Source organism: Balaenoptera ricei, chromosome 15, assembly GCF_028023285.1.
Source record: "Balaenoptera ricei isolate mBalRic1 chromosome 15, mBalRic1.hap2, whole genome shotgun sequence".
Lineage (NCBI taxonomy): Eukaryota > Metazoa > Chordata > Mammalia > Artiodactyla > Balaenopteridae > Balaenoptera > Balaenoptera ricei.
Genome location: NC_082653.1, coordinates 45,462,162 through 45,489,649, shown reverse-complemented (window position 1 = coordinate 45,489,649; position 27,488 = coordinate 45,462,162). Strand labels below are relative to the sequence as shown.

The 27,488-nt window shown below is 53.3% G+C and overlaps 1 protein-coding gene and 1 long non-coding RNA gene across 5 annotated transcripts; one reads left to right on the top strand and one right to left on the bottom strand.

The window, feature by feature from the left end:
- The first annotated feature begins 17,298 nt into the window (after window positions 1-17,298).
- NXT1 (nuclear transport factor 2 like export factor 1) lies at window positions 17,299-20,337 on the top strand. 4 transcript variants are annotated; one of them, XM_059896432.1, is made up of 3 exons: window positions 17,299-17,619; window positions 18,022-18,273; window positions 19,676-20,337. In XM_059896432.1, the coding sequence occupies exon 3, from the start codon at window positions 19,735-19,737 to the stop codon at window positions 20,155-20,157; it is 423 nt and encodes a 140-aa protein (XP_059752415.1). In that variant the 5' UTR covers window positions 17,299-17,619; window positions 18,022-18,273; window positions 19,676-19,734; the 3' UTR covers window positions 20,158-20,337. The 4 variants fall into 4 exon arrangements, with proteins under 4 accessions (XP_059752415.1, XP_059752412.1, XP_059752414.1 ...); XM_059896429.1 differs by having other exon boundaries at window positions 19,472-20,337; XM_059896431.1 differs by lacking the exon at window positions 18,022-18,273.
- A 2,271-nt stretch (window positions 20,338-22,608) lies between these two features.
- LOC132348848 (uncharacterized) lies at window positions 22,609-25,156 on the bottom strand. Its single transcript, XR_009497574.1, has 3 exons — window positions 25,039-25,156; window positions 23,545-23,603; window positions 22,609-22,981 (listed from the first exon to the last, which is right to left on the bottom strand). It is a non-coding gene; the product is annotated as an uncharacterized LOC132348848 (long non-coding RNA).
- Window positions 25,157-27,488: the final 2,332 nt, after the last annotated feature.

Here is a 27,488-nt window from a genome sequence, read left to right as displayed (position 1 = left end):
GAACAGGAACTTTCCAGAGTTCCACTCTCTTCCCTGGAAAAGGACCCCAGTGTCTGTCCAATGCGCCCCACCAAATGACGTCTGAGTCCCTGGGGACCACTGGGAGGGTGGGGGAAGGAGCCCTCCATTGTGCTTTACTTTGAGGGAAGCTGTGTAAACCCTATTTCTCTGAATCAAAAATACCTGCCCGATTATGATTTCAAGTGGTTTCTGTCACTTTCTCTGACACGTTTCCATAGCAAGAGGCCTGTCTTGGATGCCAACTGCCTCTCATTCTAATCATGCAAAATGTGCATAATGTACCTAAAGCCTGCCTAAAACGTACTTAAATGCATGCCGCCGTCTGTGGGTCCAGCAGCCCAGAGGCCAGGGAGGGGGACCAGACCCCACTTCTCACTGGAAAGAGCAGCAGAGTGTCCAGCCGTCTCTAATCAGCCACACGAGCTTTGCATGTTCTGTGCGTCTGTGCTGTGTCGTAAGTGTTGCTGTTGGCAGAAAACGACAGAAAGACAGCGAGGTCAGAGGAGACGGGAGGAATCCACTCCCACCACGAGGACAGGCTCTCCACGCTCGGGACCTAAAAGGGGCCGGCCCCCAGGGGCACAGAGGGACAGCTATTTTAAGGGAAAGGTCCAGGGACATGAACTACGCTTGAAGAAACTTGATGAGCTAAGATATAGCCTCATGGAAACACTGTTAAACAGGAATGGACCACAGAAGTGGTGGAAGAGCCAGAAACCCCTACGGTCTGGCCGCGTCCAGGAACTCTCACTAACAAGAACTGCACCACCTCCAGGCGTGTCCAGGGATTCCGGTGCCTTGCTCAGTCCGTGTGTTTTGCACACTCTTGCCTTCGTGAAAGACAACAGCGAGGTGGGCGCTCACCCACCTGCTCTGCCTGAACCGGCCCACCCTCGTGTGGGCAAGGCTGCCACACTGGGTCCTGCCTGTCTCAGAGCCAAGGTGTTGGTGTGACAATCAGCTGGCCAGAGCCTTCCCGGCGAGCAAAGACCACCATGACCCTGGGGCTCATCTTCCAACAGACGTTAAGGCCCTTCCTCCCAAGATTAGGGCTGGGAGTCAGCACACTCCAGCGAGCTGACCCACCCGGGCAGCAGCACCACGTTTGGACAAAATACCTGGAGGACCTCTGATTCCTTACCCTACAGATTTTACCTTAAAAGAACAAAATAGCACAAATCATGTGGCGGATGATGCAGAGTTTGAAGGGAGAAGGAAGGAGGAGAGTTTTCCCAACAGGAAGTGGCAGCTAAGACCTCAGGGTCCCTGCAAAGGCCATCTCCCGGGGGCCACGTCTGCAGTCCAACAGGGTGAGGAGAAGCCATGTTTACGGCTCTGCTGAGAAGCAGGTTTGCAGGACTGTGAGGACCTCAAGGCGAGGCAAGGAAAGGGGTCCATGTCCCCAAGCCTCCCGCCTTTCATGGGTGTCAGAGCCACGTTGCACAGGCCCCCTCAGTCCCGTCTCCTCTACAGACAAGTTGCTCCCCAATCTTGGCATCTGCTTCCTGAGCTGACGCACGACCCATGTTCACCTTGAGCATCTCTAACTGCAGAAGCTCACAAGGAAGCCTGTTCCGCTTTGACGTGATGAAAAGAGCTTTCTTATCGCCTGATTGCAGTGCTGGCAGAAAGCAGACTTCCACATGGACGGTTCAGATGGAACCTTTAGTGGAGGGAGACGCATGTAGGGGTGAGGAAACAAACTAGGGCCGATGAGGCACCTGATGCTCCCCCAACCAACCTGAAGCTCTTTACGCCCTAAGCCTGAAGGGGGGACTGTGGTCCTGCAGCCCCATGGGACTGGAGCCACAAGGGTGCAGCCACTATGCAGCGTGGTACCAGGCAGGGAGGGGGCATGGGCTGCAGTCTGCTGGGCACTGGGCAGGATGGGGATGGACAGCAGGGGCGAGCAGAGAGCAGCATCCAAGCACCAAACTGCCACGTCCCTTCCTTGGTGCCCACTTGTGGGTTCCCTGGCATCTCCCTTGCTGCCGTTCTCATTCTGTATCCGACCCATGATTCCCCCAATAGCTCCTCTCACGTTTCAGCCTAATGCTCACTATCACACTTTCCCCACCGGCTCTGGATTCACGCTCCAGTTCTCGTGATGGAGCACAGGGGTCTCCACCTAACACTCCTCACCGGGGCCCCTCATGCCATCAGCTGAAGCCAGACGGAGGGTGTGGCACCAACGGGGACCCTGAACTCATGTCCCTACACACACACTTTATCTTGAGTGGAAACCCTTGGCCACCTGAAAATGTTTACCAAACCACAGAACCCTGTGGACTCTTGTTGACAGCTGCTGATTCCAGAAGTCAGGGACCACCCGAGCCCGCCTCATTCTACCGACTGTTTGCGGTTAAAACTAGTTTTCCAGCTGACCGTGGCCCTCCCCACGCCAAGCCTCCAGATCCCTGGCGATCACTGCATATCCACTCAATGCCTTGAAACCAGAGCCAGAGTCCAAGGAAATTTCACCACCACTGCAAAATATATTAAAAATATGCAAAATATCTGAAACATACAAAGATCTAAATTTACTCAACAAATCCCCAGGGAGTCGGTTGCTTCACTATTGTATTTTATGCAGGGTAGCCACGTGACCCATCAGGCCTGGATTTTTATCGGCAGTAGCAGCTTCACTGATGCACACTGATCCAAACACGGTGCCCTAGCTCTGTCACGTAAAAGCCAAGGAGCTGTGATACAGGGTAGAAAAAGGGACCCCCTTTATCAGCACGACACCCCAGACTGTGTGACTCTTACACGGGAGAATCTGGGCTTAAAAGTACGGCAAGCTTTTTATCCTGAAAACCGTATAACCACAACATTACAGAAAGTATTGAAAAATGACAAAAGGCTTTGCTTTTTAGCGGTATCCTCTGACAGGTCTTTTCCAGACACGCATTTGCTACAGAAGGAAAGAACACTCCAAATCAGCCATCTAACCCCACCCTGAGAGTGACATGGGTTTTCCAGGAGCCGAGGACCAGTGAGTGAAAATCCAAGTGTCCCCACCCCAGGCAACACATACCCGAAACTCCCATGGACCCTGCAGAGATGCATGCTCTCTCTCTCGTTCTCGCTCTCACTCTGTGTCTCTGTCTCTCTACCTCCTTCTGTCTCCCTTTCTCTCCCTCTCAATCTCTCTCCCCACCCACAGGCTCACCCGTGGGAATGGCCGGCCATGCGGTGAGGAAGCCCAGGCCACATGGAGGCACCATGGGGCCCCTGCTGAGACCCAGCAGCCCCTGGGGGCTTGTGGGTGGGTGACTTCAGGTGACTCCAGTCTCTGGCCCTCACATCTCCCAGTTGAGGTCTCGTCCTGGAGCAAACATAAGCCGTCCTGCTGTGTCGAGTCTGAATTCCTGACTCGGGGACACCGTGGCAGATGGTAAAGGGTCGTTGCTGTTTCAAAGCCCAGGTTTGGGGGGATGTGTTATGTGGCAATGGACAACTTCCGGGGCAGAGGGCAGACGGTCAGCAAGCATCTCCGAGCTCCAACCCCTCCCACCCACTGCCCCTCCAGCCTCCTCCCCGTGCCCCCTCACTGCCCCACCCTTCCCTGCCCTCTCTGCCAGAAGGCCCCGCTTCCCAGGCCCAGCGCTGTCCCCCTCAGTCTGCAGGTCCGTCTGCAGCTGGTTATGTCGTTTCCAGACTTGGCATCCCTGCAGCCGTGGTCCCACAGCCGGATGTGGTCCAGCATCCCAATCAGAGACAACACCTCGGATGGGAGGCCTGAGGGGGCCTCTGCCTCTTCACCCATCTCCCTGGGGGTCATTATGATGACAAGGAAGTGACTTCTAGAAAGAAGTCTCCCCCTGGGATGCTCTCCATGCCACAACTTCAACTGCATCTGAGTCTAATTCGGGTCCCCCAGCCTGGACGGCCACCCCTCTCCTCCAGCTTATTTGCTCCATCAGTTGGAGCTTCAGCCAGATGCCAGCCGCCCTTCACCCTCCTCGCCCCGAACACTCTTTCTTACCCCTTGAAATTCCCACTACAGACAAGCTAGTCTATTTCTGTGAATGGGAATAACCCTGTTAACCATGAGAACTCAGGGCCGATTTCTCCCCCAACCTCCAGTTTTCATTGTCTGACTGCCTCGGGACCGCCCACCTGGGCGCCCCGTGGACCTCACGCTCCAAACGGGCTCAGATGGGGCCCCCGCTTCCTCCAAAGCAGAGACCCTGAGTCCTCCCTATTCTGGCCCATCAGGAAGTCCTGATCCCCAAATGCACCTCACCCATGGCCCCTTGTCCCTGTTTTCACTGCCACGGACTCCCCCAGACACTGTGACCTCTTTCCTCAGCTACTTCAAACGTCTCCAAGTTGGGTCACCTGCCTTGGGTCAAGCATTGAGCTCCAGCCTGAGAAACAGGAGTGACCAAGACACACCACTGCTCTCCAAGAACTTGCCTGTACGTGGAGTTGGCATTGCCCGCAGGGTTGGCGAGGGCAACGAGGGTGGAGGCGGAGGGGAGGGCTTCAGAAAACTCCATCTGGGGTGGAGGTTCGTGACGTCAGGGTTGGGCAGACGGGGAATAGGGTTAAGCGGACCACCCAGCCTCTCGGCACCAGGACTGACATCTGCAGGAACCCTCGCCTCTGTCAGGGTCTCTCACCTTCTCTCTGCAGAGCACTCAGCGGAGACGCGGTCTTATTTGTTGTTATGTCCCCTCTTCACAAGAACCTGGGGAGAGCTTTCCTCCAGCACAGTCCCCCAAGCATCTGTGAGGAGAAACCCAGCCGGGACCCGGGGCAGGTGTGAGGGCACGAAGGTGAGGATGCCACCACCTCGCAGGTCCAAGAACCGAGCAGCCCTGGAGGCTAAGGCCTCCTTCACGCAGAGTTTAGTGGGAACGCCAGAGTGGTTGTTGGGTGAGTTTCTCTTCCACCTTTGTCCTTCCTCCTAAACTCCAGCCTACGGCACCTTCACAGGGCACACACTCCCAGGAGATGGAGAGGACATTCGGGGAGTGTAGCCCCCAAATCACAATAACCTTCTCATCATCATCACGTTTAGCAGATGTTCACAAACTCTTGAAAAACGATTTTAATGATTGTGATAACTGTAGAATATGCAGTGGAGTCTTTTCTTAAATAATTGCTAAATATATAAAGCAACGCCCAGATGTCATGATATGTCACCCCCAAATACTTGGCATGAAGACATGTCAACAACTGATTCCGGTAAAAATAAATTCTTCATTGTCATCCTTGGTTCAGAAAGAACATGTGAAAGGAACTGGAGTTTTGGTCCAAAACTTTTAAGTTTAAAAAAACTAAAAACTATCGAGTGTTGATATGGAGAGTGAATTTCACAAGTTGGGTAATTCTGTTTAAAGGTAGACTGTGGTTTATTCACCTGTGATCAATATACAACAACTGATGCCACATTCAAAGTACAAAAAATGACCACATGGAACCTTCCAGCCTCTCTCCAGAAAGACAGTCAAGTGTGTATCTTTTTCTGCTGTGTAACAAACCAAGCCAGTACTTTGTGGCTTAAAATAACAGTGCTTTGTTATTTCTCCCAACGCGTGGACTCACCTGCGAGGCTCCATCCAGCTGACACTTGACTGGTCGGCACATGGTGCTGGCCGTCGGCCGGGGCAACTCAGCCTCCTCGACACGGCCTCTCTGGACGAGGCGTCCTCCCACCCTGGAGGCCTCAGGGCTCCAGGAGAGCAACAGCCAGAGCTGTCAGGGTCCTTGAGGCTCCAGAACTTACCCAGTGTCACGTCCTCCACGTTCGACTGGTCCAAGCAGATCACAGCGACCCAGATTGAGGGGACAGAGAAACAGGGCCCTACCTTGAGGGGAGGAGGAGCAGTGCCACATCCCAAAGGGGCGTGGACGCAAGGCGGCAACTCACTGAGATTGACTGGGCCCTCCTCGTAACCACCTCTCTCGTGTCAAGCAGAGCACAGAGCACGTGTGGCGCTCTGCTGGAGGTTTATAGGAAGGCAGATGTCCCCAGAGAGGGTTCCAGTGCCCAGGGGATGGGCTGCTACACCTTGGAGGGGAGCCTGGCCCAATGTCAAAGCCACACCTTTGCCCCACGTCTCACAGGCGTGTTAGCGGCTCCTTCAAACTCCTGAGCAAAGGGCCAGAGGGGCACCTCCCGTGGCTTCGCCCAAGACTCCATAGCTCAGAAGCGCGCTTGCAAACGCATTGGTCCAGGAGACTCGGCCCAGCCAGGGGGTGTCAGGCCCCTGCCCAGTGAACGGGTCTATGAGAAAGCGCGCTTTCCTGGCCTGGCTCTGGGGTGAAGGTCAGATCATTCCCTGCTATTTGGGGGGAGAACAGGGCCGCCCCAGGCTCCTGCGGACCCTGGCTGATCCACTCAAACACGCTGTTTTTGGCGCACCAAAAACTCCTACCTCTGCAGATTATTCTCTATAGTGAGCGTTTTCACGCTCTGGTTCCAGGCTCGGTCCACTGGAGAAATTGCTCAAGATTCTTGAGCAAACTTGCAGAAGAGCCCGAGGTCTGACCAGCACAGACTCGCCCCTCCTGACCACTCGTGCCACCTGGCGAGGCAGTGAGAAGCAGCATCCATCGCCACCTCTGAGCCCCAGCCAGACAGTTCTATGGGATCGGGGACCTCGCCCCGCTTCCCAGGGAGGCTTGCCAAAGCCCGCAGCACCCTGTGAGTCACAGATGGACTCCTCATTCACCGTGGTTCCCCGGCCGGACCTCCGCGCCGCCAGCCCCTGGTCCCACGCCAGCCGAGCCCGCGCACCCCCGCTCCCTCCCGGGCCCTCCCTGCCACTGGAAACAGTCAGGGGTCTGGTTTGCAAGCAACAGAATCTGAAGCCGGACAAATTAGGCGAAAGGGGAGATTTCGTGGAAGGCTACCAGAGCTCAAGGAACAGATGGGAAGCGGAGAACGGCGGTCTCACCTGCTACTCTCAGGACCACCTGGCGGCTGAGAGGCTCAGGGAAGCTTCCCAGTTAATGATCCCAGAACCGAGACCTGAAGATGAACCCGAGTGGCCTGCCCACTAGCCCTGCCCACTAGCGCCCCGAAACTGGACTTTGTAACAAGAGAAAACCAGCCTGCAGGCCTAAAAGTGACTTCGGTGGCCTAGTTTGCTCTCACTGGGGGGGAGGGTGGACGGGGGGGTGCGGGGAAGAGCTCCCTTTGGGGCCAGGAGGTGGGGATTTTTGTCCGGGTTGCCCGGGAATGACACCACGTAGCTCTGGGCCCCAGTTCCCTCCGTGTAAGGGAGCAACTCTTCCTGACGACTCTGAAGGTCCTGTCTTACGTCCTATTTGGCTGCAGAGAATCCAGGCTCTCCGAGCTCTGATGTCAGCTTTGTAGGATCACGGCCAGGTTTTGCAGAGCAGTCGTCATGGCAGCTCCTGTTTCCCGAGCATTTACAAGGCCCGGCTCCTGCCTAATGATCTCAACACTGAGGCTCTGAGTCCCCCAGCGATCATGAGCCAGTAGCCCCAGACTCCCATTAACCTGTCCCCAAAGTCTCTGGGCTTCGAAGCTCTCAGGGTACCAACGTACCAATGTGCCAGTAGAAGGGCTCAACTACCCCGCAACACACACACAAACACACACACACACAGCAGACAGCCCCACGTGGCCCACAGGCCATGGGGCACAGCATCTGCCCACTATGCCCCTCGTCCCCTCTGTGGCTATTCCTGGTCTCTTTCTGCTGTTCACAAACCACCTGCCACTCGGGAAGAGCCCTGGCCAGCACCCCACAGTCCACTCCAGGCCTTCCGCACTATTTGGATGCCGGAGCAGCCCTGGGCGCCCGTGCTGTGAGGCGCCCCTCTCTCCAACCATATCCCACATGCGGTCACTTGGCCCCCGAAGCAGCTGGGCCTTTGCCCACAGTCCGTACAGGTTCCTCTCTTGAAGAGCATCCCTGGCCTCTGGCTTTGCTCAAGCCCATCCACGGCGCTGAGTTCAGATGCCATGCCCTTCTCTCTCCGGGACCCAGGCCCAATCCAATCCCTTCTTCCTCCACTGGTAGGAAAACCAAAGCCCCAGGCAGAATGGTTACGTGATCTGCTGGGTCCAGTGCAGGCTGAAAACCCGGGGTCCCCTGCTCAGAAGTTGTTAAGATTCTAAGACACAACCGCAAAGCATGGAACCAAGCTCAGGGCCCTTCTGAGCACAGGGCCCTGTGTGACAGCCCAGGTCACACACCAGGAAGCTGACCGTAGCCCCAGCACCTGGATGGGCGTCCACTGGTGGCAAAGAGGCCACCCGGGCAGCGTCGGGTGCCACCCAGATGGGGAAACCAAGGCCCTACCTGTCTGTGCACCTGCCTGCTTTCTTCCACTCACCCCTCAAAAGTGCTCAGGAAGTAGAATTGACATTTGAAGGACGGAGGGAGGGAGGAGTCAAGAGATGAAGAATCAGAACTGGGGCTGGGCTTTTCTGGCTCCTTCTGCGTTTCCACTCTTCCCAATGCAAAGCCGCATTGCGGGCATTGTTTTCCCCAAGGAAAATGTTCCATGCTTATCATATAACGAAGCTGGAGGCACCCTCCTCTCCTAGCCTTGCCAGGAGCTCAGGCCCCACCCTCTCGACTGACCTTCCGAAAATACTTTGCGAGTGTCCCCGGGTTCTCCAGACCTCCCTGTGCTCGCTGGATGCCGGACAGGCCTTGGGCAGGTCTGGAGCAGACCAGGCTCTCGGGGGCCAGGCCCTGCCTGCAGATGAGGACCTAAAGCAAACCTGCACGTCTGTCCCTGCACCCGACCTGAACGGTGTCTCTGGACGGCCTGTGACGGCCCTACAGTGTTTCTGCTTGTGTTCCGAGCCCAGTGTGAAAACCCGCTTACATCACCTGCCCGAGCCTCCCTGGGAAGCCGCGAAAGCCCATCGCACGGGCGACTGGCAGGGGCCACTCACAGTGGGCTTGTTCTGCAAACTGCTTGTATCTGAACTCACTCCACTCCCATCCTCTCCTCTCTTTCGTCTGCCCCATTCCTCTAAACGCACGACTCGTAAGCTAACAACGAGGGGGAGAATGGAACCAAAGAAGATGCTTTATATTTTATATAAATTATAAATTTATTTAAATGTAAATAATATTCATATATTATTCAACCATAAAAAAAGAAGGACATCCTGCCATTTTCCACAACATGGCTGAACCCTGAGAGCATTACGCTGTCAGGCAAAGACCAATACCGTATAATGCCACTTACATATGGAATTTCAAAAAGTCAAACTCACCTCTATGGGAATAGAATCTTAAAAAGAGTGGATATATGGATATGGATAACTGATTCACTTTGCTGTACAGCAGAAGCTAACACAACATTGTAAAGCAACTCTACTCCAATAAAAATTAATTTAAAAATAAATAAAATAAAAGAATTCAAAGACTTTTTAAAGAAAAATAGATAAATAAATAAAAAGCCAAACTCACGGAAACAGAGAGTGAATGATGATGAACCAGAGGTTGGACGTGGGGCAGGGATGGGGAGACGCTGGCCTAGGGCACCAATTTCCAGTTGTAAGTTGGATAAGTTCTGGGGGTCTAATGTGTAGCGTGGCGACCGTAGTTAATACTGTGTTGTGCACTGGAAAATTGCTAAAAGAGTAGCTCTTAAGTGGTCTCAGCCATCCCTCCACAACTGGGAGAAATAGATTTCTGTTGTTTAAGTCCATCCAGCCCATGGTACTTTGTTACAGCGGCCAAGCTGACTGGTACCTCACCCTCCCAGCCTGCGTTTCCTCCTCTATAAAAGGGAAATAGTCATGAAACCTCCCTCACAGAACTGTTGCGGAGCTTTCTGGATAAAGCCATACACAGATGGAAGTAGTTATTCTTTGGGACAGTAAAAACAGCTTCTCACTCAGAATCTTGAAAATCAGTTTTCGGTGTGGAGCACCCGTTTGCCTCCCCCCTCTACCCCTCCCACCCCCCCACCCCCAAAATCTCTGCAATTTGGGAGCAGTGAGTGACGATAAGTTTGCAATCCTTCTGCACAGTTCTTTAAAGTAAAGCATCATCTGATCTGACTTCCAAATTGCAAGGTTCGTTCCTAAGCAACGAGCACAGGTTTCAAGAAAAACTGACGAGAACAGAGAGAATCCCGGGCTGTGGGAAGATCTCTGGCGCAGGGCTTGTGCCGGTGACAATAAGCTGTGGCCCAGTGTGCCGGCCACTGTCTACCATCAGGCCCTCTCCCTTGGGGACACCTTTTCCTCTTTCTCTGGGAGGCAGCAGACCCCAGCCCTGGTGGACCACTTGCTTGATCTCACCTCATGGGACCGGCTCTGCAGCTCCAGGAGGGCACAGGGCATCCGCTTTCCCAAAGGCTCCCAACACTTCCTCCCCGTAAAGAAAAACCCAAAGCCCCTCGGCACACCCACTGCCAAGCCACAAGAGATAGTCTTGGGCTTTGCCACATTTTCCCGGGTTTGATCTGGGAAAAACAGAGCTGCTTTGTCCTCGCAGCCCTGGAGCAGCTGAGCTGAGCAGACGTGCGTGCAGAAGCTCTTTCCAAAGTCTGGACCACACTCTTGTGGCCATTGCTTGAATAGCAGCTCAGAATCCAAGGGCAGGAAAGTCCAGACAGCGTCAAAGGTGGGGAAACCAGGTACGTAGTCAGGTCTGAACTAACTGCCAGGGGAGTGGAAAGTAATGCCCGATTTAAGATGCTAAAATCACGAGAATCCCAGGTGTGGGCTGCAGGGTTACTTCCATCAGCAGAATCTAGGAAGCCTCCACTTCAAGGGGCTTTTCTCCCAGCCCTCACCCTGCAGCCCCTCAGAGCCCATCCCCAGGCACTGTCCTCTGGTCAGGGCTGTGGTTCTCCCTGTGGTCCTGGACCAGCACTGGCGGCTCCAGCGAGCCCTGGGACTTAGTTAGAAATGCAACCCCTAGAAATGCAACCCCAGGCCTCACTCCGTCCTCCTGAGGCAGAAACCGAGGCAAAGGCTCCAGCCTCTGTGAGTTAACAAGCCCTCCAGAGGGTCCTGATGCTTGTGGTCTGTTAGGTATGTTTGGGTTTATTTCTGTTTATTGCTGTTGCTGCAACATACCTGGTAGCCAAGGTACTGACCCTGCAAGGTGCCAGGAGGACCCCCTGGAGACTCCCCAGGACATCTGATGTTGAGACAGTCTTGTCTTCTCTCTCACTGCTGAGGCTGGGTTCCCCCAGCAGTGACCCCAACAATCATTCCCATGCGAGTGGGGCAATGCGGAGGTGGCCTCAGGACGCATGTGCTGGGCATGGGAAGGTTGAGGGCAGGCCGGCTCCAAGGGCGACTGGGGACGGTGCGGGCATCCTCAGAGACGCCCCTCCCGGGGCTCAGGAGCTGGGCTATCTATCCTCCAGCCCCCATCTGTCACTGTTGAGGGCAGCTCTGGGGTGTTGACCCCCGGGGTGTCCTGCTTCGCCCTGGGTGAGGCCGGGGTCTGTGGCCAGAGGACCCTCATCCAGGAAGGAGAGCGTGGAGACCCCTACTGTCGGCTCTATGTAGCTTCCCCAGGTTGCCAGGGGGAAGGAAAGTTCTAAGACTCTGGTTCCTTATTCACTTCCTCGGCATTGGTCCCGTCTTCCCTGGACACCTCGGCCTCTCAAGGTGGAGCGCTGCCTCTCTAGACACACGTCTCCGTGGACTCTGGGCCATGCTGTGGGTGCGGGTGTGAAGTGGGGCCCCAGGGGACAGGCAGTTTTACGAGGCCACCTCTCCCTGAGGACCTCACGCTGACGGTCAGCTCACTGAAGGCAGGGACCAGGAAATGCTCTGCTCTTCCCAGGGTGGTCAGCTCGGAGCAGTCATGGCTTAAGGAGGGACACAGCACACTCGGCTGGGCGTTTGGGGGCGATAACACTGGCACCAGTCACCCCACAGGTCCACCCCGTGCCCGCAAGGGGTGGCCAGTGAGGGACACTGGGCATGGGGGTCCCCATCCCTTACAACGCCTGCCTTAGCCCGTGGTACCAGGAAATGATGCCCTCCCCGCAGCCCTTGACCCTCAGGAGTTGGGTGCAGACACCTCAACTCTATCTCCCTCTCTGGCCTCCAGGTGGGATTGTTACCTGAAAAACTGGGTCCGCTTCTTGGTGGGTATCAAGCCAAAAGACACAACCAAGCCAAAGGGCAGGAGAAAGGGGGATGTATTGCTTGCAGGAAGTAAAGAGAACACGGAGGATCTTTCCCAAAGGAGTGTCTCCCCATCAGCAAGACTGGGGAAGTGTTAAGCTAAGGGTATATGCATGTTCATGAAGGGGCCTGGGCAGGAGACCTCGGCATAGAATTAGGGCAAAGGTGGACAGACTCCAAGCTTTAGCTGATTGAAGTCACAAGGGTCAGAAAAGGTCAACATTATCATCCCTGAGGTTCACTGAAGTGGGAGTCTTCACAACTGGCGTCCGACAGTTCAACACAATTCTATCTACCTGGAGATGGTGTTGGGTCCCCCAGGCTGAGGGCTCAGTCCCACAAGACCCCCCCCCCCCCACTTCAGATGCCAGTCACAAGTCCAGGTCGTCACCTGGGCTTCTGGCCAACTGGCTGTAGATCAGAGGTTCCCACGACCCCCTCCTCAGGTTTGATTCACTGGAGCGGCTCACAGAACTCCGGGAAGCACTTTACTTACTAGATCACTGGTTTGTTATAAAAGGTTGTAACTCAGGAACAGTCAGATGGAAGAGATGCACAGGGCAGGGTGTGGAGAAAGGGCGTGGAGTTTCCATGCCCCCTCCAGGCTCACCACCCTCCCAGCCTCCTCCTTCTGGTTTGGTGTATAGATTTTTATAGTTTCTAATTTTTTTTTTTTTTTTTTTTGGCTGTGTTGGGTCTTCGTTTCTGTGCGAGGGCTTTCTCTAGTTGCGGCAAGCGGGGGCCACTCTTCATCGCGATGCGCGGGCCTCTCACTATCGCGGCCTCTCTTGTTGCGAAGCACAGGCTCCAGAAGCGCAGGCTCAGTAGTTGTGGCTCACGGGCCTAGTTGCTCCGCGGCATGTGGGATCTTCCCAGACCAGGGCTCGAACCCGTGTCCCCTGCATCGGCAGGCAGACTCTCAACCACTGCGCCACCAGGGAAGCCCTAATTTATTTATTTTTACACAGTAGGTTCTTATTAGTTATCTATTTTATACATATTAGTGTATATATGTCAATCCCAATCTCTCAATTCATCCCACCACCACCACCCCCCATTTCCCCCCTTGGTGTCCATACGTTTGTTCTCTACATCTGTGTCTCTATTTCTGCCTTGCAAACTGGTTCATCTGTACCATTTTTCTAGGTTCCACATACATGCGTTGCCTTTTGGGTTTTTCTGGAGGCTTCATTACACAGGCACAATTGGTTAATCTTTGGTCATTGGTGATTGAACTCAACCTCCAAGCCCCTCGCCTCCTCAGAGATCCAGGCATGGGTCTGAAAGTTCTACCTTTAATCCTCTCATCACCCGGTTGGTTCTTCTGCAAACCAGCCCCACCCTTAGGTGTGGTCCCCAAAGTCACCTCATTAACACAACAAAAGACAACTTTATTGCTCTTATCACTTAGGAAATTCCAAGGGTTTTCGGAGTTCTATGCCAGGAAGGGGAGGAAGAGCAAATCTGTACCTTTTATTGTAAATCACAGTATCATACCCATCCTGTCTCAACGCCCCTCTTCCCCAGCAGTGCTCCCACACCTCCCAAACCTACAGTCTGCATTGAATCCCTGCTCTGGATCTGCCACACAACAGCAATTCATACGCAACATTCAGGGGTGCTGCCGAGAAGCAGAGAAATCAGACGGCCCTGAGAGTTCGGTCAGCGAGACACTGACTGGAGCAGACAGGGGCCACGTCATCCTGAAGAGAAACGAGGCTCGGGCCAGCCGGCTATGATCTATCAGCCAAGTGGGAAACACTGAAGCAGGGTGGGAAGCTCACAGGGCAAATGTGGGTGGTGCTGCTGGAAGGAGCTGTGCTCACGGGACTCCGTCTGGTCCCCCTGGTGACACTTTCCCTGCTGGGAACGCAGACCCCTGGGATCATATCATCCACTGCCTCTCTTTGTTCTGGTCACTGCTCCAGAGCCGGCGCACCCCACCCACACCATCCACGTTGCTGTGGCTCCCACCTACCCTGCTCACACGGAGAACGTGCTAGTCTCAAAGGGGGGAAGGGGTGCTCCAGTCCCCGGGACGCTAGTTCTGGCTGCAGATGAACAAACCTCCCTCTCAGGGCTTGATTTTAGAGATGAGGAGGGAGCCGGCCTCGGACTGTGGGCAGCTCCTCGAGGCCGTGTCGCCATGGAAGACCTGGTGGGGTCTTCAGGGTCCCTTTAACAGCAAGTGGCCCACCCAGGCCATACAGGTGTAAGTTAAAAAGGGAGGTGCTGGGCTGGAGGCTCTCCTGGGGCCTTAGGACAGGGCCTCAGCGGGGCTCCGACGGTGCTGCACAACAGACCACACGAGCCTCGGTGCATAACCAGGTAACGACCATTTATTTGCTCGGGAATCTGAGATCCATCGGGGCAGGGCTTGGCAGGGAGGCTCATTTCTGCCCTGAGCCACACCAGCACGGGCAGCCCGACCAGGACTGGAGGGTCTATTTCCAAGGCAGCCCCTCCCCCACTGCTGGCTATTGGGGAAGCTCAGCTGCTTCCTCTCTGGGGTGTGTGTACGTGCATGTGTGAGTGTGTGTGTGTGAGTGTGTAGCTGTGTGCACACGTACCTCACTCCAGCTGCCCTTCTCCGTCCCTCCCTCTCTCTTGCTCACATCTCCCCTCTCGGCTCCGGCCACAGCTCAGCTCCTAAGCTAATGAGCCTCCATTCTCCCTGCCTTCCCAGAATCTCCCTAAAAGTCTCATCCCAAGTGACCTTCCAGAAATGCAGCCCCAGCTCACCCTGGTCCAGCAGCAGCTCAGATGATTTCTCTAAGGCAGGGGAAAAAACAACACATGATTGTTTTGGAGGCAACGTGTTGGAGGGACAACTGCCCAGCCATCACCGTAGACCCCCGGAGATCAGCTCCAAGTCACGCAGCCTCTCGCAGCAAACAAATGTCATCAGATCCTGCACCAGAGAACTACGCTGACAACTCGGAAAGCTCGGCCCTGTGTTTACAGACCCAAAGATCCCAGCCTGTCTTCAGAGCTGCCAGCAGCTCAGCGTGTCTGACCAGCTGTGTCCTTCCTCCCTGGACAGACTCCACGAGGCAAATGGGCCATTGGTTCCACGGCTGCTCAAGCCAGGCTCATCTTCCAGAAGGCGCCCATGTGATTTGGTGACAAATCCTACCACTTTGTCAGTACACTTGTCCCAAGTTTAAAAGCCATTTGTTGGAAGGATTGCTGGCAAATAAGGAAGTTGCTGCCGATGCAAAATGTCAAAATACACCAACGTTTCCTGGATGCTTGCGTTGTGCTCGGCCCTGGGCTAAGCGCTGACCACAGCCTCCTCCATTAGCTCCTCACATCAACCCGAGGAAATGATGGCATTACTGTCCCTCTTCTACAGGTGAGGCACTGAGCCTCAGGTAGGTTAACTCACTTGCACAATCACTCTGCTAGTACACTAATTAACTTACAAATACGTTTGTTAATGCCCAATTTTTAATAGTATTAAAAAATAAAGGGAGGGCTTCCCTGGTGGCGCAGTGGTTGAGAATCTGCCTGCCAATGCAGGGGACACGGGTTCGAGCCCTGGTCTGGGAAGATCCCACATGCCGCGGAGCAACTAGGCCCGTGAGCCACAACTACTGAGCCTGCACGTCTGGAGCCTGTGCTCCGTAACAAAAGAGGCCACGATAGTGAGGCCCGCGCACCGCGATGAAGAGCGGCCCCCGCTTGCCGCAACTGGAGAAAGCCCTCGCACAGAAACGAAGACCCAACACAGCCAAAAAATAAATTAAAAAAAAAAATAAATAAAAATAAAGGGAATTTACTGGCTCTTGAAATTAGAAAGTCTAAACTTCAGAGTTGATTTGGTTCCCAACAGTCATCAAACTCTTGATTTCTCCCCATCTCTCCGGTCTGCCTCATGATACAAGGGCGCCCCCCTCAGCGTGGCAAGATGGCTGCAGCAGCACACATCACATGTCCGGAAGGAGAAGGACAAACATCATCTTTTCCAAAATCCCCTGGCAAACTCCTTCTCTAGGCTCAGTGGCCCTAACCAGGCATCCCACCACTCCAGAATTGTGCCCTTGGAGCCAGCGGTGTCTCTAACCTCCCAAACTCAAGGACCACAGGGGGAGTAAAAAACAGGCTTGCTTCCAAGAGCAACGGATTAAATGTTAGAGAAGAGTCATCACAACTAGAATGTTGTGGAGCAATGAATCGAACCCAGCCCTGTCTGTTCATTCAAACAGTATTTATCGCGCCCTTGCTGTGGGTCAGGCACAATTTAGATGCTGGAGACACAAATCTGAAAGCTTCCTGCCCTCCCATCCTCCCGCTGCTGGCTCTGCTGCCTCTCAGGCTTAAAGCCTTGTGTTTTCACCAGAACTTAGCGCTGGATTAATGTCCTCCTAACCAGCTTTTCTAGGACTGAAGTGGCTCTGTGACTCCAGGCTGTCATTTAATTTCTGTCTCTCGGCCTCCTCGTCTATAAAATCAGGAATAATGATACCTCCCCCGAAGCTATGAGAATGAAATGACAAGGGCTTACATGGGAAACATAAGGAAACTTAAAAGCTGTGCGACATCCAACCCAGTGGACATGCAGGTCAACTCTCATTTTCATTCTAGGGATTCGGAGTTTTGTACATTAAACTCCAATTTCACTGGCTCGGGCTTTGTAAAGTGTGAATACGGCTCCAAAGATGCGAGTTCAATTCACCTTTCTACTTAGCCTGCAACTTATTTGTTTATAATCCACACTTTTCATTGGGGGCGGAGGGGTCGCCTATATGGAAGAGCCCACCCAGTTTCTAAACTTGTCCTGAACACTGAGAGCAAGCTTCCCCTTAGGAAAGCAGGCAAAGGTGCGCCCTAGCGTAGCCAAGGTGGGTGGAACGCACACACTCTGAAAACGCAACGGCATCAATAAACTTCTCATGCCCGGCGGCTTTCGCGCAGCCGCGAGACAGCCCCGCCCCGAGAGTCGAGGACGGGACTTGCGGAGCTTCGTCCAATCAGAGGCCCCACCTAAAGTCGGGCCGGAGTCTGTGACCCAGATTGACCAATGAAGACTCGAGCGCGGATTTGCCGTGGTCTTCTGGGAAAGCGTCTCTCCCGGAAGCCCCTCCTCGCCTCTGCCACACCTGGGCGGGGCTAGCCTGCGGTCCGCCGTCCCACTGGCTGGCACAGCTGCCCGTCACGGGGCGGGGGCGGAGGCCGGGGACTCGCGTCTGCGCGGAGCTAGCGGGCCGCGCGCGGGAACCCGCGGAGGCGCCGACCGGACCAGGCGGGTCCCGGGAGGAAGGGGTTCGTTGGAGGCGGCTCTTCCTGCGCCGCCTCGGGCGAGCAGCGGAGGAGCGCGGAGCCTCGGCGGACCCGGCCCAAAAGTCCGTTGTGCCGCGGCCCGCGTGACCGGAGCCGCCCACGCCGGCCTGCGCCGACCCGGCTCGTTTCGCCCACGCCTACCCGGCTGACTGAGGCCCACGCTGTCCGGCGCTGACTAGGGCTGCCACCCCGCTGTCACTCCCGCGCAGGTAGGTGCCCCACGCAGGTCGGTGCCCCCCACTCAGGTAGGTGCCCCCCACCCAGCGCAGGTAGGTGCCCTCCGGGCAGGTAGCTAATCCCGTGCAGGTGAGTACCTCCTGCTCAAGTAGGTGACCCCCGCGCAGATGGATGACCCCCGCGTAGGTAGGTGACCCCCGCAGGTCGGTGCCCCCGACTCAGTTAAGTGATCCCCTCCCAGCGCAGGTAGGTGATCTCTGCGCAGGTAGGTGACCCCGTGCAGGTAAGTGTCCCCTGCTCAAGTAGGTGACCCCCGCGTAGGTCGGTACCCCTCAGCTCAGGTAGGTGGCCCCCGCGTGGTGGGGATGCCGGCTGGTCCCGCAGCGGGTCTTGGGCCGGTCGCAGCCCCGCAGGAACGACCTCCCTCCCTGCAGACGCCCGGGCGGGCAGCTGGGTGAGCTGCGTTTGCAAGGCGGAGGCCCGAGGTGCTGGGGAATCGAGTGGACGCCGGTTGATGGGGAGTCCAGCGAGGGAGACAGGCCCGCAGGGGGAAATGACAAATTGGCTGTCCCGGAACCTTGAGCCCCAGACTGGACCCCAGAAGGGCAGGAGCCAGTGAGAGGACCGCGTCGTCCCGGCAACAAGTTCTTGTAGTGACAGATCAGGGGTGTGACCTCCGTCCACACGTGAGTTTTCTTTTCTCATTAGCGAAGTTGTTACAGTAACACCCTCATTTGGTCTCGGTGACCATTAAAGGACGTGGTGTACGAATGTAAAGCGCTAGGAAATAGGAGCTTGGAGTGAGTGTTTGCGAGGCTGGACTTGAGGTCCCCGAGGGGGTGGCAGGACCCCGCATCAGCGCTCGGTACCCAGCGCTGCTTTCTAGGTGGGAGCTCCTGCCCAGCCTGGCTAGTTCTCTCCTGGAGGCTCAGGCCTACACCTTCCTCCGCCCTGAAGAGTGCCTGACTCCTTCCCAACCCTGCCTGGGATTTTTTATCTCTTTCATAAGATTTTTTTTTTTTTTTAAGGTTGTTGAAATTTTAAAAAATATTCAGTATTTAAGTTTGTAAATCTAAACCTATCCACTATTTTAGTAATGTTGTCCTCTGTTGGGTTTTTGTTTAGTGAAATATTTTAATCGTGCAAAAAAGAATACAGCTATAATAGTTGTACCATACCCTGAAAAAAGATAATAATAATTTTTCTTTGTGCTTTTGGACCTTTTTTTAAGGAAATGTGACATTTCGGCTACAGTTGAAATTCTTCCTTGCTGCCACAATCCTGCACCCCATAGAAATTCTTCCATCTGGCCTGTCTTTCCGTGGCTCACGGGGCTCCCCTGTGCTCCCAGGAGCTTGGCACCAGCTTAGCTTCTTAGAGCCCGTCATGAGGACTGTGGCCACCATGTTGGTCCCGTCCTGTCCTCATGGCATTTGTTCTCTTACTCTCTTAGGAAACCTGCCTTCTCCCTCCCAGACCCTGTAGGTGAGCTGAGGATAGACTGATTGGCCTTTGTTGGGCCACTGTTCCCTTCCCCAGGGTGCAGCATCTTTACCTGCTTCTCTAATTTTTTTTTTTGGCCGTACCACGCAGCATGTGGGATTTTAGTTCCCCGACCGGGGATTGAACCCGTGCCCCCTGCAGTGGAAGCTTGGAGCCCTAACCACTGGACCGCCAGGAAGGTCCCTTTACCCCCTTCTCTAGGGCAGTCACAGCTGTTCCATGCTTCCAGGAAAAAGCGGCCTCCCACTATCAGATGTACTACAGCTTATAAAACGAAACCGTTAAAATTCATAGTAATAGCTACCATTGCGGACCATGTGGGTCTCAGGCTTTTTAACTAAGCACGTGGTGTACACGGCTTCTTTTCATCCAACATTGCAGTTATGCACAGCTGGGGATGGTCCCGTTTAAAGTGAGCGAACTGAGGCCTAGTCAGACCAGGCGTCAGCAACAGTGTGCACCTAGAATCATCTCTCCACCATGTGTAGTCGTTCTGCCACCAACAGAGGAGGAGGAGTATTCATTTGTCCGGCAGGATGGACAATGGCATTCACACAGGGTCTCTTCCACCTTGCCGCCCCACAGCCCAGCTCCCCCAGGTACAGGAAGCACCTGGGTGGAGGCCTTCCTCAGCGGGGCCAGAGATGGCGTCCGTGGACTTCAAGACCTATGTGGACCAGGCCTGCCGCGCCGCTGAGGAGTTCGTGAACGTGTACTACACCACCATGGACAAGAGGCGGCGGCTGCTGTCCCGCCTGTACATGGGCACGGCCACCTTGGTGTGGAACGGCAACGCCGTTTCGGGACAAGAGTCCTTGAGTGAGTTTTTTGAGATGCTGCCTTCTAGTGAGTTCCAAATCAACGTGGTAGACTGCCAGCCTGTTCACGATGAAGCCACCCCGAGCCAGACCACGGTCCTCGTGGTGATCTGTGGGACGGTGAAGTTTGAGGGCAACAAACAGCGGGACTTCAACCAGAACTTCATCCTGACAGCCCAGGCCTCGCCCAGCAACACAGTGTGGAAGATTGCCAGCGACTGCTTCCGCTTCCAGGACTGGGCCTGCTAGTGGCATGGGGAGACACCCCCAGACTGAACTCTGTGCTCCCTCGAGTCCCAGGGGCCCTTTTCGCGGCGTACACTTGTCATAGCTGCCTTTTCAAAGTAGTAAAATTCTCTATTTTTCTACTTGCCCAGTAGAGACCCTGTCTCTGGAAATTCTGATGAATAAAATGATAATATGAATGTTGCTTCTTTTCCCTCACCTGATGTGTTTGGTAGGTTTTGGAGAGGGGGAGCAAGAGAAGGAGGGTTAAAGGCAACAAGCTCAGCAGAAGGCACTGCAGGGGCTGAGGTCCAGGGCTGAGCACCTGCCCCAGGCACAGGTGTGCACACAGGTGTACGGGAGCCGGGCTCACAGCCTGTGCACACAGGAATCCGTTGGGACACTTCGAAAACTCACCAGGCTGCACATCCCGGACCAACTACTTCTGAATATCTGAGGGTGGGGCTGGCATTGGCATTTTACAAAAACAACCTAGCTGTCCATTAAGACACTTTAGAGCACATCAGAATCCCCTAACGAGGTGCTGGGCCCTCCCTTAGCACCTGTGCTGGGAGTTACATGGATGAGAACAGGTGAGATACCTGGAGTTGCTTGTAAATGAAGCAGCTACATTGACCTACTCCCTTACAAAGAGAAGGAGGAGAACTGCTTTTAAGAGGAAGAAGTACTGAGGTGGGGCTGGGGGGCATCAGAATTGGATGCTGGTTTTATTGACCCTGAGGACCAACTCTAACTGCATTTCTCCAAGTAAAGAAAGAGAAGAAAACTAGACGTTTCCATCATCCTTTGATTAATAGATGAGATCTTGTGGACATGTGGCTTCCCCAGGTAAATCTGTGACAAAAGGTCTGGCTAGGGGTGTGGGTCAGGATTAGGAAAGGGGGAATTTGATGTGTAGGCTGCACAGGTAGCAGGGACCTCTAGCCTGGGGCCGTGGCGTCCACTGGGGATGGCTGGGCAAGGCGGGCATTGCTGCTGTGTCGGGAAGGATCTCACTCCCCTCTGATAGAGCAAAGGGGCCTGACCCTGGGGATTGGACGGAGAGCTGGTGGGACAGGAACAGGGCAGGAGGCAGGACAGAGGCTGCTGTACGGGGGGCAGCTTGTACTTAAGGGCAAGCCCTGGTCAGTTTCCCTGGCTGAGATGCAGGCCTGAGCCCGGAGCCCTGCCTGGGGATTGTCTCGGGCACTGGGTGATTGGGCCCCTGGGAGAGGCCAAGAGGAAGGCGGACATGGTCCTCAGGGTTCATAGAGTTGCTAGGGGAGCAAAAGCCCCCCAGAGCAGGAGGTCCGTTCTCCAAGGCCAGATCTCGGCAGTGTTGGGGGCCTCAGAAAACCCACTCAAGTGCCCCAGGAGAGAAGAGATCCCAGGTTCAGAGACAGCCAACTCCTCTTACAGAATGCTCCCCTCCAAAGGCTCATGACTGAGAAACTCAGGGGTGATGGAGGTGGGCACAGGGGGCCAGAGGGGCTCCAGCCCGGCTGAGGGGGCGCAGGCACAGAGCCTTCTAACACTTGAGGCCTCGGGGGGATTTAGGTGAATGCAGGACCGTCCTATCTACAAGTGAGCACCACGTGTCATCAGGGTGTCCCCACCGAAGGGCACGAACTGCCCTCTGACCCCATCCCACTGAGAGCTCGGTCGGACATCACTTGCTCTGTGGGTGGACCGAGCACCCTGGTTTGCCCAGGACTGGGGCTTCCCAGATGAGGCTGTCAATGCTATGATCAGGAAAGTCCCAGGAAAACTGGAACTAGTTGGTTACCCTACCCTCAGCCCAATTTCTGCCACAGACTAGTAAACTCTAAACAGTACGGTGGCCTCTAGAAATAGGCGAGGAGTGGAGTGGGGTGGCCCCATTAGTGCTGGGAGCAGGAGGGCGTCAGGCTGTCCCACTGGGCCTGGTGAGCGGACATGTCCCCCAGCCACTCGAAATGTGGCTCGTGTGACTGGGGCACTGGGTTTATACTTTATTCCAGTTAATTTCAACTTGGATAGCCATGGTGCTTGGTCCCTACTGTACCGGTGCAGAGACAAAGAGGAATGCTGGTCCGGAGACAGGTGGCTGAGAACCCAGAAATGAGTGTGGCCGGGGCCTAGGCACAGGCCCAGGCGACAGAGGGGACATGTGCCCCTTCTTAGCTGGAATGGGCCTCAGAACTGACCAGGTTGATATGAAGCACAGACCCTCGCTGCTGTCTCCTAAGGAGAGAATTTTGTCCTGCCCATCAGGAGGCGAGGCCAGAAAGACCTTGTTCCTCGACTTCCCAAGCACATCAGTGCTACTGAACTCAGCTCCAGATGCTCAATGCTTCAAAATCAATACTCGAGAGGGAAGTGTTGGGAGAAATGGAAAATGTTGTTTTGATCAGAAAGATGGCAATCTTGGGAGAAGGCAGACTTGTGTCCTTGAAATCCACCTCTAAAGATGCTGCTCCGCCATGAAAGGTTTTTTTTTTTAATTCTTTTTTAAAAATTAATTTATTTTTTATTTACTTATTTTGTTGGCTGCGTTGGGTCTTCGTTGCTGTGCGTGGGCTTTCTCTAGTTGCAGCGAGCGGGGGCTACTCTTCGTTGCGGTGCACGGGCTTCTCATCACGGTGGCTTCTCTTGTTGCGGAGCACGGGCTCTACGTGCACGGGCTTCAGTAGTTGTGGCACGTGGGCTCAGTAGTTGTATCACGCCAGCTCTAGAGTGCAGGCTCAGTAGTTGTGGCACATGGGCTTAGTTGCTCTGCAGCATGTGGGATCTTCCTGGACCAGGGATCAAACCCGTGTCCCCTGCATTGGCAGGCGGATTCTTAACCACTGCACCACCAGGGAATTCCCTGCCATGAAAGTTTTAAAGGGAAAAGGGGAAGTAATGTCAGTTAATCATGGAGCTAGGGTATCAGGCTCGTAGCCATCTCCCACAGTGTGCAGGCTTGTCAACTCCTCATGATCTTTTTTATTTAAAAAAAATTTTTTGGCTGCACCATGCAGCTGGCAGGATCTTAGCTCCTCGACCAGGGATGTAACCCAGGCCCCGGCAGTGAAAGTGCTAAGTCCTAACCACTGGACCACCAGGGAATTCCCAATGTGATCTTTTCTTTAGATGTTGTCTTGTTCACAGTTTATTTGTGCCATTACTGAGGGGAAGTTAGGGAATAGATCTGTACACCTGTTAATTATTCTTCATTTTTATTTCTTTGATCTACGGAAAGAACCAACAGGTTAGGCAAGGTACTGTGTGATCAAAATTCGATAGGTGTGCTAGAGCAGGAGATGAGTAGAGCATGGGGGCGCCTAGTTTAAGGTTAGTGACAATATAGCTTTGCTAAAGTGACAAGACAAAAGGGTGCCCCTTCGGAGAGCTCTTTCCTGCCAAAAGCTGCTTACATCAGGATCTCACCTGTTTCCTCCTTGAAATGAGGCACAAGATGGGCTTGAAACTTCTCCCGGAAAACCACCCTGAAGTAAATATAGATGCAACTTGGATCCAGACATGAAGACACTCTCTGCCTGTCCTCTGCCGCCGTCCTGCTTGCGGCCTCGCAATTACTGTTGAGTTGTCGCCTCCCGGTTCGGAGAGGCAGGTGTGACAGGGGATGGGTCAGTCGGCTTATTTACCGTGACTTGTATGAAGTGTGAACATTGCCTTCTAACTAAGGCCAGGTGGGAGGGGAAAGGACAAGGCTTTAACCTGAATCTCCTGCTTTAACCTGAAGATGAGCTATTTCACGGTCTCTCTAAGGAATGGTGTGCACGTATGTGTGTGTGCACGCCTGCTGCAGCTCTTCTTGCTCTCCTCTCCTGCAGGCCCAGCCAAGGCAACTCGGCCCTCCCCTCCCACCAGGTGTCCCCTCCCTCAAACACTCCCCGAGCCAACCCCAAACACACAAGCCTGTTGTGGCTTTATTCAGAATTTCAGAACCAGGGCCTTCTATAGGGCAAAGAAAAAGATTGTTAAAAGCTAGCATTCAGGCCTGCACTTCAACACAGCGGGGGCTCGCAGCCCCTCAGAAGGGGGCTTGAAAAGAAGAGGCAAACCTGTCCGTGATACGAATATGAAACAATCTTTGAGTTTCTTTGGTAGTCAGAAAACGAAGTTCAAACACTTTGTGGAATATTGACAACAGTTGTCACAGGCAGCTTCGTGGAATATTGACAACAGTTGTCACAGGCAGCGAGAACAACATCCCAAGAACTGCTCAAGGTACTTCGCACCATTTTCAATCTCATTTTACAGATGAGGAAACTGCTTTGTGTTTAAAAAAAAAAAAAAAAAATTCCATATAGGCTTGCTCTGTTTGCACGGACCTTCTGGAAGGATTGGCAAAAACGTAAGGACAGCTGTCCTTAAGGATTGGGTTCTAGAGTTTTAACGTGGAGACAAGGCATTTGCTGCCGAATGTCCTTGGACTTCATTTTTTATACAGTGCGCCCATCTTGTTTTTTAAATTAAAAGCTCACTTAAGAATCAGGACTCTGTTTCCGCAGCCAGAAGTAAGGGGTATTCAAGTTGCGGGCACCTCGAGGAGTGGCCTTTTCCCCCCCGAGAGCGGCCGACCTGTTCCTGACCTGACCAGTGAAGTCTCCAAGTAGATGCTGCTTTGAAACATCCTGAGTTCTCGCAAAAATGGATGTTTTAAACATTTAAAAATCCCCACCTAGGCCTGTGAGAAGTTAGTGTGAAGTCCGGATATTTGCCCAAATTGAAGGCAGGTGAAGACGTGCCCAAACTCAGACTCTTGATGGAGCCCCAGCTGCCCTAATACGCTTGGCCTGACCCACCGGAACCTGACCTCGCAGTGGACCGCACAGCCGAGACCGCGCAAGAAAACCTCGCCCGACCTGCCGCCGCGACGCCGCCCAGAGGGCTGGAGGGAAGCCCGAGCTGACCTACCCAAATCGCGCGACCACCAGCCCGAGGCCTGGACGCAGGAGCTGCCTCCGCGCGTCCTCCGGCCACCAAGGCACGCTTCCGGGCACACGCAAGGCGGCCGACATCATCATCAGGCGACGGCCCAGGACCAATCGGAAGATTGACTGTGACAATCTGAGATTATGACAGCCAGTGGGCGGTGAGTGCCTCGGAATCTCAGGCCCCAGCCCCGCCTCTCCTCAGCGTCGGGTGGGTGGCCGCACAGCTTCTCCGCCCCTCCCTGGGCAGTTTAGAATTTGATGTGGCGAGTTCCTTCCGGTCTGGTTCTATAGATTTGCTTTTAAATCAGATCATTTCCTGGGTAAAATAGCGTACCTTCTTTATTCATTATAACATAGTGAGCATTGCATCAAACAATTCAACATTTTTCCAGCTTTAAGTATAATTGACAAATTATCTTTAAAGTGTACATGATGATTTGATAAACATACATTGTGGAATGATTACCACAAGTTCCATTAAACATTTTTTAAAATGTGCATGGATATATTATAAATTATTCAGTTGTCTCCTTTTGGGCGAGTAGATGGTTTCCAAATTTTCACTAACGTAATTACCTGAAAGTTGTTCACTCCACTTCCTCAGGATGGCTACAGGGCGTTACTTGGAGATAAACATCTATTCCAACTGCCCCTGAGATTGCATTTCCCATGCAAACTTCTGCGACATCACAGGTTATGTTTAACTTCCGGTCAATTTGTTGTATTCATTGGTTTATCATTGCTTTTTATAGTATTCTCTTGTCTCTGCCATGGTTGTCTTTGTTCTTTGTTAGTTTTGCATTGGGCTGTTGGTGTTTTTTTCCTTGTTTTCCAAAGCTTCTTTGAATAGCCTGATGTACTTCCTACCTTGGAACCTGATCAGGTAGCATTTCTAAAGGGAACTGAAGATAAAACTTATAATAATCATATCCAGTTCCTTCACTTGGTCAATCACTAAAGCTATTATGACCCTAAATAAAGAAGTCCTTTCAGCACTGAACGCTAACTAACTTGGGCAGAACACAGAATCCTGGCTGCTCTTTTCCACATATGCTGCTTCTACGTCTACTTGGACTTCTAACACATTCTAAATACTTCATGTGCTCTTTTAAACACTTAGACAGGATCCTTGTTAGTGACAAAGTAAGACTGCAGTGGTGTTACGTTTTATATGAAATTGTCCTATAAAAAGCGGTGCATCACCTATTTTGACATTCTGTGTTGAAGCAAAGTTGATTTCAAAGCATTTGTGGCCAGATTAAGTTTATCCAAATGTGATGCTCATGATAAGAGGATATATGTATTTTTAAAACATATATGTTTTAGTGGAATTTGAACTCTTTCCAAAAATAAGGTGCTATTTGTTCGTATGTTTCCCATCTCCTATCATGAATTATCATATAGGCTTTTCTTAGAGGAGACATTTTATTTGGGCTCACATCCTGAAGACTGAGGACCATTTTTTGAAACTATTTAGGGTTTTAATAAATAGAATATCATGCTGAAGACACCGTGTATGTGTAAAAATCACTTGCTTAAAATTGTTTCAGTCCATCTGTGAGGACGTGGAGAAGTTGGAACCCTTGTGCACTGCTGGTGGGAATGGAAAATGGTGCAGCTGCCATGGAAAACAGATATGGTAAACACAGAATTACCATATGATCCAGCAATTTTACTTCTAGATACATATCCAAAAGAAATGAAAGCAGGGACTCAGATACTTGTACACCAGTATTCATAGCGGCCACTGGCAGACCCATGCCCAGGCCCAGGCCCCGGAGAGCTCGGAGGTGAGAGATGGAAGTGATGCGGCCAGGCAGGCAGTAGGCCTAGATCCCTGGGCTTTTGTGAGAAGTTCTCCCATGTCCCCCCAGCATCTTAGAAACCACAACTTCTCAGTGTTCACTTTTGGACTCATGCAAACCAGACATGGAATTTCTAGGATGCTATTTAATCACACCCTCTCTAGTTCCCTTTTGACGTTTACCTGATCTGACAGGAGACAGCTCTGTTTTGCTGTAGCTGGAGAGGCATGTGGTCTGCGCAGAGCTGAGCTGTGGAGGTTGTACCCTGGCTCTGTCTTGCTCTCTGTGTGATCTTGGGTAAGTTGGCTAACATCCCTGTGCCTCAGTCTCCTCATCTGTATAATGGGGGTAATAATACTAACCCCCCTCACAGAGTTTTGTGAGAAGTGACTAATACCAGTAACTGGGGGTGGGTAGTAGTGACCCACCTTCTGTAACCATCAAGCACATTCTGTTCTTATTATCCTGAGACTTGGGACCAGTTTGGGGGAAGTTGCAGGGAGGAGATCCATTTGCAGGAGGAAGTCGGGGCCCCAAGTGAGGGAGGGCAGGAGAGTCCTAGGCTGGAGAAAGACTAAACTCAGCGTGTGCACCTGGAGCTGAGCCCGGCCTCCAGGAACTGGGA